Here is a 15037-nt window from a genome sequence, read left to right on the forward strand (position 1 = left end):
AGAATACGTTCTATAAAATATACAGAAGACACGTTTAAAGTTTTGGTCTTAATTATCATTTACAGGATATAGATAATACTGAGTCACAGTGGTAGGGGATGGGACATACTACAAAACTAACAAGTTGATTTAAAAAAAATTCTCAAAAATCTAGGTAAAAAAACAAATGGATATTATGCAAACGTTTGCTCATATTTTTCTACTATATTTATTCTAACCACAGCAATTACAAGGTGCTTCCCCCCCCCCCCACAAACAAGCTAGGTTTATTACAGTCTTTAGAAACAAAGCTCTCTGAAGTCACCAGAAGGTCAGAGTAACAAATGGCATATCTGAAGCAAGAGAAAGGCATATTCAGATTACAAACAGGACAGCTATTTTTATCAAGAAAGGACTCGCTCCTCCCGTGTGATTCTTGTTTTACACATTCTCAAGACTCTCAATAGAAAATGGGCTAGATTTTGAAAGCTATATACCATATAAACATATAGTGTAAATACTAAAGTAAATCACATATACGAATTGACAACGTAATTCTTATTAGGTAACCATTTGTGACGGTCATGGCTAGAGAATAAAAGCAATAAAATCTCCAAAACTGTAACAAAACATTAAAAAAAATTTTTTTTTTAAGTAAAATTTTTTTTGAGGAATTTCAGGACAAGGCCGTAATCTTCCTGAAAGGGGTATAAAGGCATGAATATTGCTGTTAAAGTCTATACTAAGTATATTCAGAGTTGAGTGGTCTAGACTTGTTTTTATTCTCGGTGTCTCTCCTTCCCCCTCCTCCTTCCACACCCCCTCCTAAAAAAACACACCTAGACACTACTGAGGCTGTTACGCATTTTCAGCAGTGCTCAGCGGCTACATGAAAGCCATTTTCTTTGACCCTTAGATACCGGTAAAACTTATTTTGCTTCGGGGAGAACTTTTGTGAAAAAGAACCTAGTTTGCTCAGTTTCTGCATTTTGCACATGGCCTAAAGAGTTACTTGAGTACAAGAGAAAGGACAATGGAAGTGTCTGAAGTTCCCACCGAAGACCTCCCAATTTCCTTGATGTTTCAGCAGAGTACAGGCTGACAAACGATTCACTTGAAACTCTGATCTATTTCTTCTCTACTTACTTTGCTAACTGAGGACATTTGCTCTTCACTGTGGCCTTGATAAATGGCCGGGCAGTTTAAATAGATCCTCGTAATCCCCAAAGCGCTTGGTAAATGTTTCCATTTTGGACTCTTGGAACATTTTTAGAAATGGGAATCCTTATCCTTTGTAGCTACACATACACAGACTTGACACACACACACACACATACATACACACACCCCTCCACAATCTAAACTGTATGACTTTACACAACCAACGACTCTACTATACTGTATCCCTGTTCCCCTTCCCCCTCCCTGTTTATTAGAATTTTACTCTTCAAGGCCAAGCACGAATCCTCCTTCTCTGAAGCTCCCCTGATGCCACCAACCAGACGTTATTTCCTCTTCCTAAATTTCTACAACTCATTCACATTTGGCTCTTGGTAGAAAGTGCCTTTTAGTTAACATTTCAGGAATCCCTGACAATAAACCAATGGAGGGCAGGGCTCAAGGCTTACACTCTCTGCTCCTGGAGGGTCAAGCACAACGTGGAGAACAGAGGTCTCGTTGAGGGTGACAGTCAGGATGTAGAAAGAACACTGTCTGAGACGGCAAGTTAGAACCAAACTGATCAATTGATTTGTCTGTATCCTTTCTCAGCTCCAGTGGAGTGATGTTGCCTCGGTGGTTTCAAACCAGCCCAGTTGGAAGTATTTATACCACAGGAAGAAGCCAACACTACAAATCAAGGCTCTATTTATTTGAGAGCCAGTTTTCCAGCACACCATTGGTTAAGCTCCTATTTCCCAGTAAACCTTTTATATTACATAGGGTGAAAAATGTCCAGCAAATCATGAAGGGGATTTATTCCTTTTTATAGTTAATTTGGAGTCAACCAAGGCAAAAGACACAAAAGAAAAATTACAGAGAAGAATCTGGATTGCTATTCCCCATTGGATTTGGACATTTTTAGTGATGGGAAAAGAGTATCCTGGGATTCATAGGGTTCACTTAAAATCTAATTAACATTTTTTATAAACATCTAATCAGGACATCTCACATTATTACAAAATAGTAGTCGTGTTTCCATTGGAACAACTCTTTTTAAATTTGGGAAACAAAGAACTATCCTAAAATTTTCTTTTTCAACAGTATAGCTGCCCTGTCACATCATATCCAGGAGAAAACAAAACCTCAGTCTCTCCTTCATTTGATTCTACACAAATTTTGTAAAGTTATATAAGGGATATAAAGAATGTTCTTAATAAAGAACATGTTCTTAATAAAGAACATGTTTTGTTCCATTTTTCAATGACCCCTTCCCTCAACAGTTGCCCCTATTAGTATAATGGAATGAATCTGACACAGCAACAATATTAGTAACTAGAAGAACCAGAATATTCCAAAATCAAGCATTTTGAACATCTTAGCTACAGCAGCATTAAAAACAAACAACCAGAAAAAAGTCCGAGAATTTGATCTGAATAACGAATGAAGCACTTCAAATCTTTTCTTTCCTGTTCCAAAGAAGTCAGACAGAAAAGTCTGGCAACCTGGCAACGTCAAAGATGCAAATTCAAAGTTAAAGAGTAAGAATGGGCTTTCCCTTTTCAAAAGGTTAGCTGAGGGATGAACATACCTTAGATATTAATCAAGACTTATATACTATGCTTTAAAAGGACTGCTTTAGTTCACATAAGTAAATCAAATTTATGGCAATCTTACCATCGAAAATATAAAGTTCTACATAAATGTAGCCCAAAATAAATTTCAGGGGAGAAAAGAAAAAACAGATTTGTTTTAAAAGATAAAGAAAGAGAAGGTATTCTGGCTTGAATAAAAACTTTCAAGAGAGGTACTTGAAAAGTGGCGGGGAACAGCCAGCAGTATTCTCCCCCTGCTTCCCTTGCCAAAGCCACACTTCGGCTCCAGTGGGATCTAAAGGTTATGATGACACCTAACAGTGTGACTTCATAACGTGCATCAGTAGGTTACAAGCTTCATATCACCAGTGTGTTGAAAAGTAACAAGGGGTTGGTGAACTGACTATGAAAATAGGTTATGAGAAACTAATTTGAACCGGTTTGAAGAGAGAGGCGGGAGAGAGAGAGAGAGAGAGAGAGAGAGAGAGAGAGAGAGAGAGAGAGAGAGAGAGAGAGAGAGAGAGAGACCACTTCCAGAAATTAGAGTAGTTTGCTTTCATACAACTCAAGTTCAAAATTCAGATGCAGTGTTAAAGCAGCCCTGGGGGAGGTCTGTGATCAAATATGCCATTTTAGGCAGAGAGTCCATACTTGTCAAGTGTCCCTGAGAATGAGGTCACAGAAACTATAGTCACAACAGCCGGCAGGCGTCAGAGGCCTTTCTTTTGCCCCATCTTCAGCTTTCTCCCAGCTCATACTTCATTGTAGAATTCAGTTTGAAATCACCTCAATGTTTTTTAAACATCCCCACTGCTTTTCCAAACCATCCTTGAGAATATTATGACTTCAGCTTCATGGATACAAACAAAACTACTCCTGGGAGGTCCAGAGTTCGCTCAGCTGAGCCTCACAGGCACCGAAGCACCAGCCACATGTGGAACAAATACAGAGGAGTGGGCACCCGAGGACCCGGGGAGACCTAGGGGCTGCAGACCACTCGCCCCTCAAAGCATCTCCTTTTGGAACAGAGGTTGCTTATGTTCAGAACATAGGGAGGGGTGGAAGATTTTAAGACTGGTTGCAGACACTAGGTTTCAGACAATCTTTTCTAGCCTCTTTTATTTTCTTAAGCATGTCATCTTCTCATAAAGGAAAGCTTTCTCCCTGCTCATAAGTCTCCTTACTAGATGCTAGTTCCCATCCTAAACAACTAGTTTGTACATGATAAAACATAGTCATGTTTGCTAATATACCTTTCCACCTTTCCTTTTATGCACTGCCCCCTGCAACAGCAGGACAAATGATGTACCCTGTGCCCTTAAGTTACAGGAGGACATAGAGGCAGAAAAGCTGCAGAGGGGTTAGACAGGGTACTATAAGGGCAAAAGGGAATTTGGCCAAAAAGTCACGGGGCCTGCCATGAGACAACAGTTCAGTTTCTTGGCATCCCTTAGAACTCTCTACCACGCCCAGCAACTACCCGTTTCTGCTGGAAAATCAATGTTTTTGAAAAGTGAAAAACAGAATTCCAAGGCCTTTTCCACCACACTGATGGGATTCTCCTTATAATTTAGAATGGATTTTTGAATGTTGTTTACCATGGCATTATTTCTTATCAGTTGTGTTTCTTTTGCTTTGTACAAAAGATCATTCTGATTTTTTAAGGATCGTTTGATGCTGTTTATAATTATTTATAAATTATAAACAATTATCCGACGTCCCCATTAGCAAAAGAGACCAATGGGCCATTCAGCACTTGTTTTCTGGCCAATATACTAATTCAGCAATATTGTGTAAATTACAAAAAGAATGGCAGTTCCCTTACTTTGGAAGTTTTTCCAGCACAGTCTTCAGTTCCTCACATATGAGCTTCACAAGTCCATTCTTAATGTTACTATAGGAAACGTCAATCATGAAGATAAAGGCTGGTGGGTTGGGAGGCTTATTCTTCTACAAGAAAGCAAACAAATCACACACGTATAATTATAATGTACATACATTTCATAATCAAAACACCCAGAAACTCTTTAAGGTCATCAGACATCTCATTTAATATAACATGTGTGGAATTAAATCATTTTCTGGAACAGTCTCTGATGCTATAAGAAAGACAAAAGCTGTGTCTTTTCCAGGCTGTGACCTGGGTCCCACTGTTGAGTTAGACAGGATTATGACAGCTAGCAGAGAATGGCTCAGAAGACCTTATTACCACAATTCCCCAAAGGTGAGGACAGTCTTGTGGCGACCTTGCTTAGAACGCTCTGCCTTGGCGGAAGAAATATGTCTGGAACCCTGGCAAACTGAGGCCCCAAATAGTACAAAACTATAATTAGTGTTTGTTTTTGAAACTGAAGTAAAACTTCATTAACTTGATATCACCATTTTCAACTCTCTTCCTTTATAAGCTCTTCAAAGATATGAAATCAAATACTAAAATATAATTGTATACTTAAAAAATTGTCCTGTATTATTAAATATGTACCTGTTCCTTACATAGTTATGGTAAAAAAAAAAATTGAATACTGGGCCTTTTCTCTGTCTGAAACAATCACTATAACATAAAGCAGCTGCTACACAAATGTTTTGTAGCTTTTGGTCCCTTTACTGGCTGGTGTTCAAACAGCTCTTAGGAAGCAGTTCTTCAGTTGGATCTTACAAAATATTTAGAAAATAGAACCACAGGCAGACAACTTTAGTGACTCACACTAGAGAGTAAAGAATTAAGGCTAATTTAATCTTAACTTTGTGATAAATGAAAAAAATGTTCTAGATTAAATTTTAATTGTTACAATTATAAAATTAGATGACACTATCTCCAAATTAAGTTACTGATTCATCCTATGTCCACTATAGGGCTAGATGTAACATTCCTCTAATAAAAGTCTTTCATTTGAAAAGAAAAAAATTGCAGGGCTTGAAAATTATCAACCTGAAAACTTCACTGCTTTGCCACATCCAAAATCAGACCAACAAAGAAATGTAAGAACTCTGTTGCTGTCTACATGAGCAATGATTTTTTAAAATTAATTAATTTTTGGCTGTGTCGGGTCTTTGTTGCTGCACGCGGGTTTTCTCTAGTTGCCGCAAGCAGGGCTGCTCTTCGTTGTGGTGCGCGGGCTTCTCATTGCGGTGGCTTCTCTTGTTGCAGAGAACAGGCCCTAGGTGCGCCGGTTCAGTAGTCGTGGCTCGCGGGCTCTAGAGCGCAGGCTCAGTAGTTGTGGCGCAGGGGCTTAGTTGCTCCGTGGCATGTGGGACCTTCCCGGACCAGGCCTTGAACCTGTGTCCGCTGCACTGGCAGGCGGATTCTTAACCACTGCACCACCAGGAAAGTCCCGTGAGCAATGATTTTCATTGCAAACCATTCCTGATTCCCACCTAACCTAATTCGTAACAGAAACTTATGCTGATTTACACAGAATGAAAATAACAATCGTTTCCACTAATTAAACCAAAACCTGTGACCAATCCAAATGTGCCCTACCATTCTTACATTCTCTCCTAAGTTCAGCATCACCAGTTCCCCACTGAATATTTTTCATATCTCCAACCTACACATTTCTACAGAATGCTTCACCGTAACTTGTTTTCTACGTATGCAAAAGTAATACATCACTCCTCTATAAATAACGTTCTCTTCCAACATCTCTATGAATAACATCACTACACGTCAACCCAAAGGCTTGAAAACATGAAATTGGATTTGACGACTCCTTTTCTTTCCATCACCAAGTCCCATTGATTTATTCTTTCAAAATGCTTCTTTCACATGTTTTACCCCATCCCCACTCTTAACCACCCAGCGGTTGGCCATCCCGCACCTAGACAACTGTACTGGCTTCATCCCTGGCTGCCTCCACCCATTCAATCCAGCTTGGCTTTGTCCGGCCAACCTTGGCACGTATGAACTCGATAACCTGGTTTACCGTGACCTCTTGAAGCTCACAGATCTCCTGGCTGCAAACTACAGTGATTTGAAACAAAACCCAGCTCTGACCCTCAATCTCTCTTATCTCTGCGATTTTCGGCCTCGCAGACCACTTCCCCTTCTTCAGCTGCCGAGGCACCGTGGTGGCCATTTCCTCTCCCACTTTTCCGACTGCTGCTTCTGTTTTTCATTTTGTTATCTTTCTCCAAAGGATACTCTCTTCTCTTTCCTTACCACATGCTCCATCACAGAATCTCATTTGCTCGTTTTTCACCAGCACCTCTCTGCAGGCGACCCCTCAGATTCTCTCCGCATGGTCTGTCTTCTGAGCTCCTGACCGGCATTCCAATCGACCAGAGCACACCTCCGCAGCAAGGTCCTGCCAGCACCTTACACTCAAAATCTTAGGAGTGAGGACAGCATTTCTCCCACTAGGCTGGCCTTTTCTACAAGGAACTTACAGAAAACACGATCCTCCAGAGTGATCTGGGCTTGACGCCTCATTTTCTCTGTGGAATTGTTCACCCCCCCTTACTATCCGCACCTAGTTAATTGTGAAGCCCTCAGCGGCTCCTCTCATTCCAGTACCCAAATTTAGACCCTCATTTTCATCCTTTTTAAAAATTACTCTTAATTGTGGTAAAATACACAGAATATAATTTACCACCTTAACCATTCTTAAGTGTGCAGTTCAGTGGTTTCAAGTACATTTACGTTGTTGTGCAACCGTCACCACCATCCATTTCTAGAACTCTTTCTATCCTGCGGAAATAGAAACTTTGTACCCTTTAAACAATCATTTACCATTTCCCCCCCCCCTCCAGCCCTGGGAACCATCATTCTACATTTCTACTTTCTGTCTCCATGAATTAGACTACTCTAGGTGCTTCATAAAAGTAAAATCATTACCGTATTTGTCATTTATGTGATTGGCTTATTTCTCTTAGCATAACGTCCTGAACATTCATCCGCGTTGTAGCATATGTCAGAATTTCCTTCCTTTTTAAGGCTCAATAATATTGCATGGTATGTATATACCACACTTTGTTTATCCATTCATCCATCTATGGATACTTGGGTTGCTTCTTCTACCTTTTGGCTATTGTGACTAATGCTATTCTGAACATGGGTGTGAACATATCTCTTTGAGACTCTCTTTTCAATTATTTGGGGTCTATACCCAGAAGGAGAATTGCTGGATCATTTGGTAATTCCGTTTTTAATGTTTTGAGGAATTGTTATATTACCCTCATTTTCTCTTGTTTCGACTACTACATTAACTTCTAATCCCTGCCTCCCTACCTCCAATCTCCCTCCTCTCATTATACAGACTGCTGTCAGAATACACTATCCAAAGCACAAGACAGATCCCGAGGCGACTGCCTCTGAGGACAGGAAGTTTACTGAACCCCCAGAGCCAAGCACAGAGCACGGCTCAAGAGAGCGCTCAACACTGTTAGATGAGTGAATGAACGTGTACATGGATGGATGGACGGATAGAAACAACTCCCACTTTGCCTTTAATTGTCCTCATGGCCTACTGAATTAGTACAACCCTTCAATGGCCTGGCATTTGAGACTCCCCATAATACTCATTTAGCAAACATGTATAAAAGCCTAAGAGATCGGGCTTCCCTGGTGGCGCAGTGGTTGAGAATCCGCCTGCCGATGCAGGAGACACGGGTTCGTGCCCTGGTCTGGGAAGATCCCACATCCCGCGGAGCAACTAAGCCCGTGAGCCATGGCCGCTGAGCCTGCGCGTCCGGAGCCTGTGCTCCGCAACGGGAGAGGCCACAACAGTGAGAGGCCCGCATACCGAAAAAAAAAAAAAAAAGCCTAAGAGATCAAAGCCTAGTGGAAAATAAAAGGATAGTCTGTGTCTCAAAACAATTTCCCAGCTTTACTTCCTATTATGCCCCAATACACATTCCTCCAACTAATTTAAGTGTTTGCCATGTTCAAAACATTTTCTAACCAGAAGTCACAATCTAGTGGGCGTGGGCCAAGAAAAGTACTCCCTTGGCTGGAAAAGTATTTCATTTGGCATAGTGTTTTAAAACATATTTGAATTTGAATGTGTTTTGGGGGAAGGGGAATATTCTCTCCAACGACCCTAGTCTCTATACTAGGTCCCCATCACTCATCTGCAAAGCCCCCCACAGCCCCTGAAGAAACTGGGGTAAGTTGCAAAGACGTCTGAGAAACTGCTTCTGCTTACCATTTAGTTCCCACTTCTCTGCTCATGGTTTAACCAGCTCAAATGTCACTGACTCTTAGAACCCTTCCCTGATCCACCAAATCATAAATTATGGCTCATCTGTTTTCTTATGGCACTCTGACTATTCTATTCTTACAGCATTTATCATATTATTTATATCGTAATTATATACTTTAATTATCAGGTCTGTGCATGACAAGGACTTTGAGATCTGGTTCATATTCTTGCTAATCTTGGTATCACTCACAAACACGGCCAAAGTGCCTTGGACATGCTAGGTATATAATAAATGTCAAAGTGAACTAAAATTAAGTGGAGAAACTACATTTTTATTTAGGAAAAAAAAAAAAAAACAGGCTGTCTTGGAATGAGATTTTTACCTTTCAGGTACACTTTCTATGTAGATAGATATATTCTGGAAACTTCTAAGTGAAAAACTGTCAGTTATTAGACAGGGCTGGGTCTTTTTTTCCAGGGGAACTCCATGGTGACTTTGTAAACACATGCCTACATATCCACAGTGTACTGATAGAGAATAGGGGTTCTGTGGTCATACAGACATGGTTTTCAGTCTGGCTCCATCATCTTCTATATGTGTGGCCTGAGGCTGGTACTTAACCTCTCTCAGCCTCAGTTTCTCCACGTCATGGTGATACTCACCACATGAGGTCACTGTGAGAACTAAATGATACAGTACATAGAAAGCACCTAGCATAGAGCATCACACATAGTGAATGTTCAATGAATGTTCATTTTATTATCTAAAATTGGCATTAAGATGATCTAAAATGAATAAGAAAAATGTTATTTTGTAATTCTCCTTTAAGTTTGTATGGTATTAAAGAATACACATACAAATGCAATAAGCTCTTATTCATCACCCAAATCCCTAAGGCAATGCATTCTTCTTCTTCTTTTACATTTTAAGGTATAATTAAATTTGAAGATATTAAGAGTTCTTTTGTTATGAACCTTATTTGGAACAATAAAAGGAGGATTAACCTTACAAAAAAACTCTTCAAAATGTACCGTTTTTATTTGGTTCCTTGCCTGCTGTGTGAGCTTCCCCATCAATTAGACATCTGGAACATTTCCAGATAAAAGAGTTTGAAGATACTGAGACTTTTGTTCCCAGAAATAGATTTGACTCCCTGCCTAAGTTTCTGCTAAAAAAGCATAAAATCAAGATAATATAGCCTTTTTGGCAGAGAACTGGAAAGTCAGAGCATAGTTAGATTTATACTACAGTTGCAAAGATGAGTGAATAAATTTTCCATCACTAGATACAATGGCTTTATTACATTTAATTAGAACTTCAAATGTTTATCTTCTGCCTGATCATTCTCCTTTAGTCAACAACAGTAAAGGACAAATAAACTGTCCAAAAGTAACCGGTATTTTAGGACATTTTTGTTGTTGTTGTTGTTGTTTTGTGGGTTTTTTTGCCTGAAATAAATCATTTGTACCAAAAATGTTCTTATGTTTCCCAAAATATGTTCAAATGTTACAGTTAAAACTAATAAAGTGTTAACTCTTCTTTAATAACTAGTTGAGAAACTCATACAAAATACTAAAATAAATGCAAAAGGTACGTTAATTGGAAAACATTTTTAAATCCACTCAGTTGAAAAAACTTCTAGTTAGGAATAATGTTCTTTGTAATTTATATTCAATACAACATGGACTGGTCCCCTAGCAAATATCTAGGAAAGAAATCTGTGGGTCAGAGGCTGTTTTCTGAGGACTGGGCACTAGGAGGCATTCATTTTTGGAAAAGGAAGTAAGTCAGAATGATTCTGTTTCTTCAAGTCTACACACGGTACTTCAGATACAAGCTGAAATCTGAACTAATACTCACGAAGGTATTTTCAAATCACTGAAGAATCTGAAAGATATTCAAGATATCCATAATGATGTCACTATCACTATGACGCTGGAGAAGGGAAACAGCCAGCCCTGGGAATAGCGACCCACCTGCAAATTCATTCACTCATTCACTCGCTCATTCATTCATTCATTCATTCATCCACATGCACTGATCAACTGCCTACACTGTGGCAGGCGCTATGATAGATGCTGTAAAGACAGCTAGGACAAGGTTCTTGTCCCCAAGGATATCAGAATCTAGGAAGAGGGAAAATATAGGAAGATTTAAGTTCTGTGGGGATAACTGCTAAAACGGACATAGGGACCAAATTATATGGGGAAAAAAAATCAGAAGATTTAGTAAATAACGACCACGATGAAGTCAGAGAAAGTTGTGTGCACATTCACACACACTCACATAAAACAAAATTTCAGCCAGGGATTAGAGAATAAGTAGGAGTTCGCTAGGTGGGCTATGTATAGATCTAACAGGAGGATGGAAAGGTAGTTGGGTCAAAAGAGCATCTTAGATAAAAGCATGGAGTTGTACAGGGGTGTGACGTGTTCAGAGTACATGAACCAGAATTTTCTACAACTGAAGATGTAGCTAAGGTGGTAGCTAATGGTCTTATAAAGAAACTTAAATTTTTGAATTTAATTTTTTAGATTAAGGTAGTGGGGGGAGTCTCATGGTTACATTTTAAAGCAAGGAAACCGGAGGCCAGGATCCCAGGCTGCTGAAATAGTCTCAGGGAGACTCTGAGAGCCTAAATCACTGCGATGACAGCTGGAGTAGAGAAGGAGCTACAGAAACACGTCAATAGTCTTACTGACTGTACCAGTTGAGCTTCTGCCTTGGAAGGGAAATTTTTCTGAGATGATTGACAAAACAAATAAGGCAGAGGCACTATATGAAACTGCTGCATTAAGAACCTAGCGGAGGGACTTCCCTGGCAATCCAGTAGTTAAGACTTCGCCTTCCGATGCAGAGGGTGTGGGTTCGATCCCTGGTCGGGGGGTTACAATCCCACGTGCCTCGCAGCCAAAAAACCAAAAAACATAAAACAGAAGCAGTACTGTAACAAATTCAATAAAGACTTTAAAAATGGTCCACATCAAGGGACTTCCCTGGTGGCACAGGGGAAACGGGTTCAAGCCCTAGTCCAGGAAGATCCCACATGCCGTAGAGCAACTAAGCCCGTGCGCCACAACTACTGAGCCTGCTCTCTAGGGCCCGTGGGCCACAACTACCGAGCCTGCTCTCTAGGGCCCGTGGGCCACAACTACCGAGCCTGCACTCTAGGGCCCATGGGCCACAACTACTGAGCCTGTGCTCTAGGGCCCATGGGCCACAACAAGAGAAGCCACTACAATGAGAAGCCCGCACACCTCAACAAAGAGTAGCCCCTGCTCGCTGCAACTAGAGAAAGCCCGTGCACAGGAACGAAGACCCAATGCAACCAAAAATAAATGAATGAATAAATAAATAAGTTTATTTTATTAAAAAATGGTCCACATCAAAAAAAACTTTAAAAAGAAAGAAAGAAAGAAAGAAAAAGAACCTAGCATCATATTCTATCTGAAAGGGACATACAAATGAAATTATTATTATTATATATATATATTTTTTGGTTGTGTTGGGTCTTCATTGCTGCGCACGGGCTTTCTCTAGCTGCGGTGAGCAGGGGCTACTCTTCGTTGCGGTGTGTGAGTTTCTCATTGCAGTGGCTTCTCTTGTTGCAGAGAATGGGCTCTAGGTGCACAGGCTTCAGTAGTTGTGGCACGTGGGCTCAGTAGTTGCAGCACATGGGCCCTAGCGCACACGGGCTTCAGTAGTTGCAGCTCGCGGGCTCTAGAGCGCAGGCTCAGTAGTTGGGGCGCACGAGCTCAGCTGCTCCACGGCATGTGGGATCTTCCTGGACCAGGGCTCGAACCCATGTCCCTTCCGTTGGCAGGTGTACTCCCAACCACTGCACAACCAAGGAAGTCCGTATTTTTTTTCTTTCTGCCACCACTTTTTAAAGATGATCACTGCAGTGGATGGTCTGGCTATTTAATCATGTTAGCAGCCTAGGAGGATTGATCTGTGTCTTAGGCATTTCTACATCCCCATGGCACCACCCGAATGCTTTGTCTGTGAATCAAAGGTCAGTTCATGACATATAAAAGTAATTCGCTTGTATCTGACATCCATATATAAACACTTGAAGTCCTGGGAACACTTACTCTGCAGTAATCCAAAGTAGCAACATATTCATATGATCCTAGAGATAGCTCTGGCTTCTCATAGTGGTCCAGTCTTCTTCCGATGTGGTCCAGATGTTGGAAATAGAATGGTGGAACTAATAAAAACAAAATAGGAAAGGAAATCTTTTATTTTTACAACACAGACAAATTTAGTAAGTTCTCAAAATTTATTATGGGAAGAAAGGAGTTAGTATGAGAAAAAAAATATTTTAGTATATTCTAAATATCCACTATTAAAAAGCATGTCTTAGAAAGAATAAGGGTTTTCTAAAATACCTTCCTGACCCTTCTGCAAGTTATTGATGACAAAGAATCATTAATGACTTGGATCTTTACAGAGAAATAGCAGATAAAAGTACTGGCATTTTAAAATTGTCACAACCAAAATTTAATTGTCCCTATTTAATTACCTCTTTTAAAAGGAATTTTGACCTTTTCTAACTATTTAACAATAAGCAGGTAATTGGTCCAGAATCTTCCTCAGAATATTAGAAACAGAAGTCTACACACACAGAGAAAAGAAAGACCACTTTACTATCTTCTTATTTGGACCATAGTATTAACAATAATGTTTATTATCCTTTAATTAAGAGATGTCTTCAGCCATGGGTAGTGTGCATGGTAATCTTTAATGTTTGGGCTTCAGAGTGGAAAGGATTACTGTATTTGGGAAAGACAACGCCACGACGATCTCAGCTGAGGAACTCTTAATTTGATTCAAATGTCTAAGAAGGTTAGTTCTGGCAAAGCCCTGGAAGTCATCCAATAGCATAGGAACACTTATGAGTCACACACCAAACACTTGGACAAATATGGCCTGGTATCTCTGTGAAAACGAACTCCTGTTGCCTTGAGATTAATACGGCTGGCTATTAAACCACTGACAATAGAAGTATTTAGAATAAGCAGTAATGCTCTGGTTTTAAGCGTTTCCTAAAGAACAACATTTTCATTTGTAAAACCACAGAAGTAATGACCTGTTTTAAAACCAATAACTCAGTATTCCTTATTTTCAGTTGTGAACTAACACATGGGTTATAACAGGACTGTTTTCTTAGTTTCGCCTTAAGAAAATAATCACTAAGGCTTGATTTTTTTTTGTTTTCTTACCATATCATGGCCATTTCTTTTCAAACAAGTTTTATAAGATTCATATGTACATATGGATCTCTGAATTCGGAAAATTCAATGTCTTGAAAAGATTATGGAAGCGGGAAACGGATAGTCTTGGCTGGGCTGAGAAAGCTCTGGGGGCCTTAAACTGCTACTTTATTACATTTAGATGAGAGGGAGGGTGCAGCACTGGCTGTTCTATAGGATGGATGGGTGGTACTTTCTACTGTTCCTATAATTTATTTTCACACATCTGCATGTAAGATGTGAAAAAATTTCCCCTTAAAATCAATTAATTGTAGGGGGAATCAAATCCATTTAATTTTAGCGTTTAATATTATCTGCCACGTTTTATAAGCCGGAATTCAAGTCCCCCTGCAAATCACGCACAGCCACATGACACCCGTCTTCCGGCGTGTCTTTTGGCCTCACGAGCTTCCCACTGTGTAATCTCTGGACACGTTGAAGGGAAACAGAGTGGAGCCGTGTGACCAAACCCAGGGGGTTCTTTCTAACTCCAACAAACCTCTGTCTTCTTTAAACCTAAATGAAGGGGGCTTCCCTGGTGGCGCAGTGGTTGAGAATCCACCTGCCGATGAAGGAGACACGGGTTCGTGCCCTGGTCTGGGAAGATCCCACATGCCGCGGAGCGGCTGGGCCCGTGAGCCATGGCCATGGCCTCTGAGCCTGCGTGTCCGCAGCCTGTGCTCCGCAATGGGAGAGGCCACAACAGTGAGAGGTCCGCATACCGCAAAAAAAAAAAAAAAAAAAACCTAAATGAAGAATGCAGGCATCTATGTCAATCTAAGGGAGTCTGGCTTCCTTGCAGGAACTAATATTGGAGTCTAATATGAACAGACAATGAACATGGCAGCTTCCTAGGCATGGATATCAAGGGAGGGGAATTTACTGTGTAGAAATACAGGAACTCTGTGT

General features: G+C 40.4%; 1 protein-coding gene across 2 annotated transcripts in view; it reads right to left on the bottom strand.

The window, feature by feature from the left end:
- The window catches only part of SEC24D (SEC24 homolog D, COPII coat complex component), a 112446-nt gene that overhangs the window by 26704 nt on the left and 70705 nt on the right, over positions 1 to 15037 (bottom strand). For both annotated transcript variants that reach the window (XM_059066742.2, XM_059066741.2), the window contains exons 10-11: positions 12968 to 13083; positions 4558 to 4682 (exon numbers count right to left, since the gene is read on the bottom strand). In XM_059066742.2, the coding sequence (XP_058922725.1) occupies positions 4558 to 4682; positions 12968 to 13083 (241 nt within the window). The remainder of the gene's footprint in view (positions 1 to 4557; positions 4683 to 12967; positions 13084 to 15037) is intronic.

This window comes from Kogia breviceps, chromosome 6, assembly GCF_026419965.1.
Source record: "Kogia breviceps isolate mKogBre1 chromosome 6, mKogBre1 haplotype 1, whole genome shotgun sequence".
Classification (NCBI taxonomy): Eukaryota; Metazoa; Chordata; class Mammalia; order Artiodactyla; family Physeteridae; genus Kogia; species Kogia breviceps.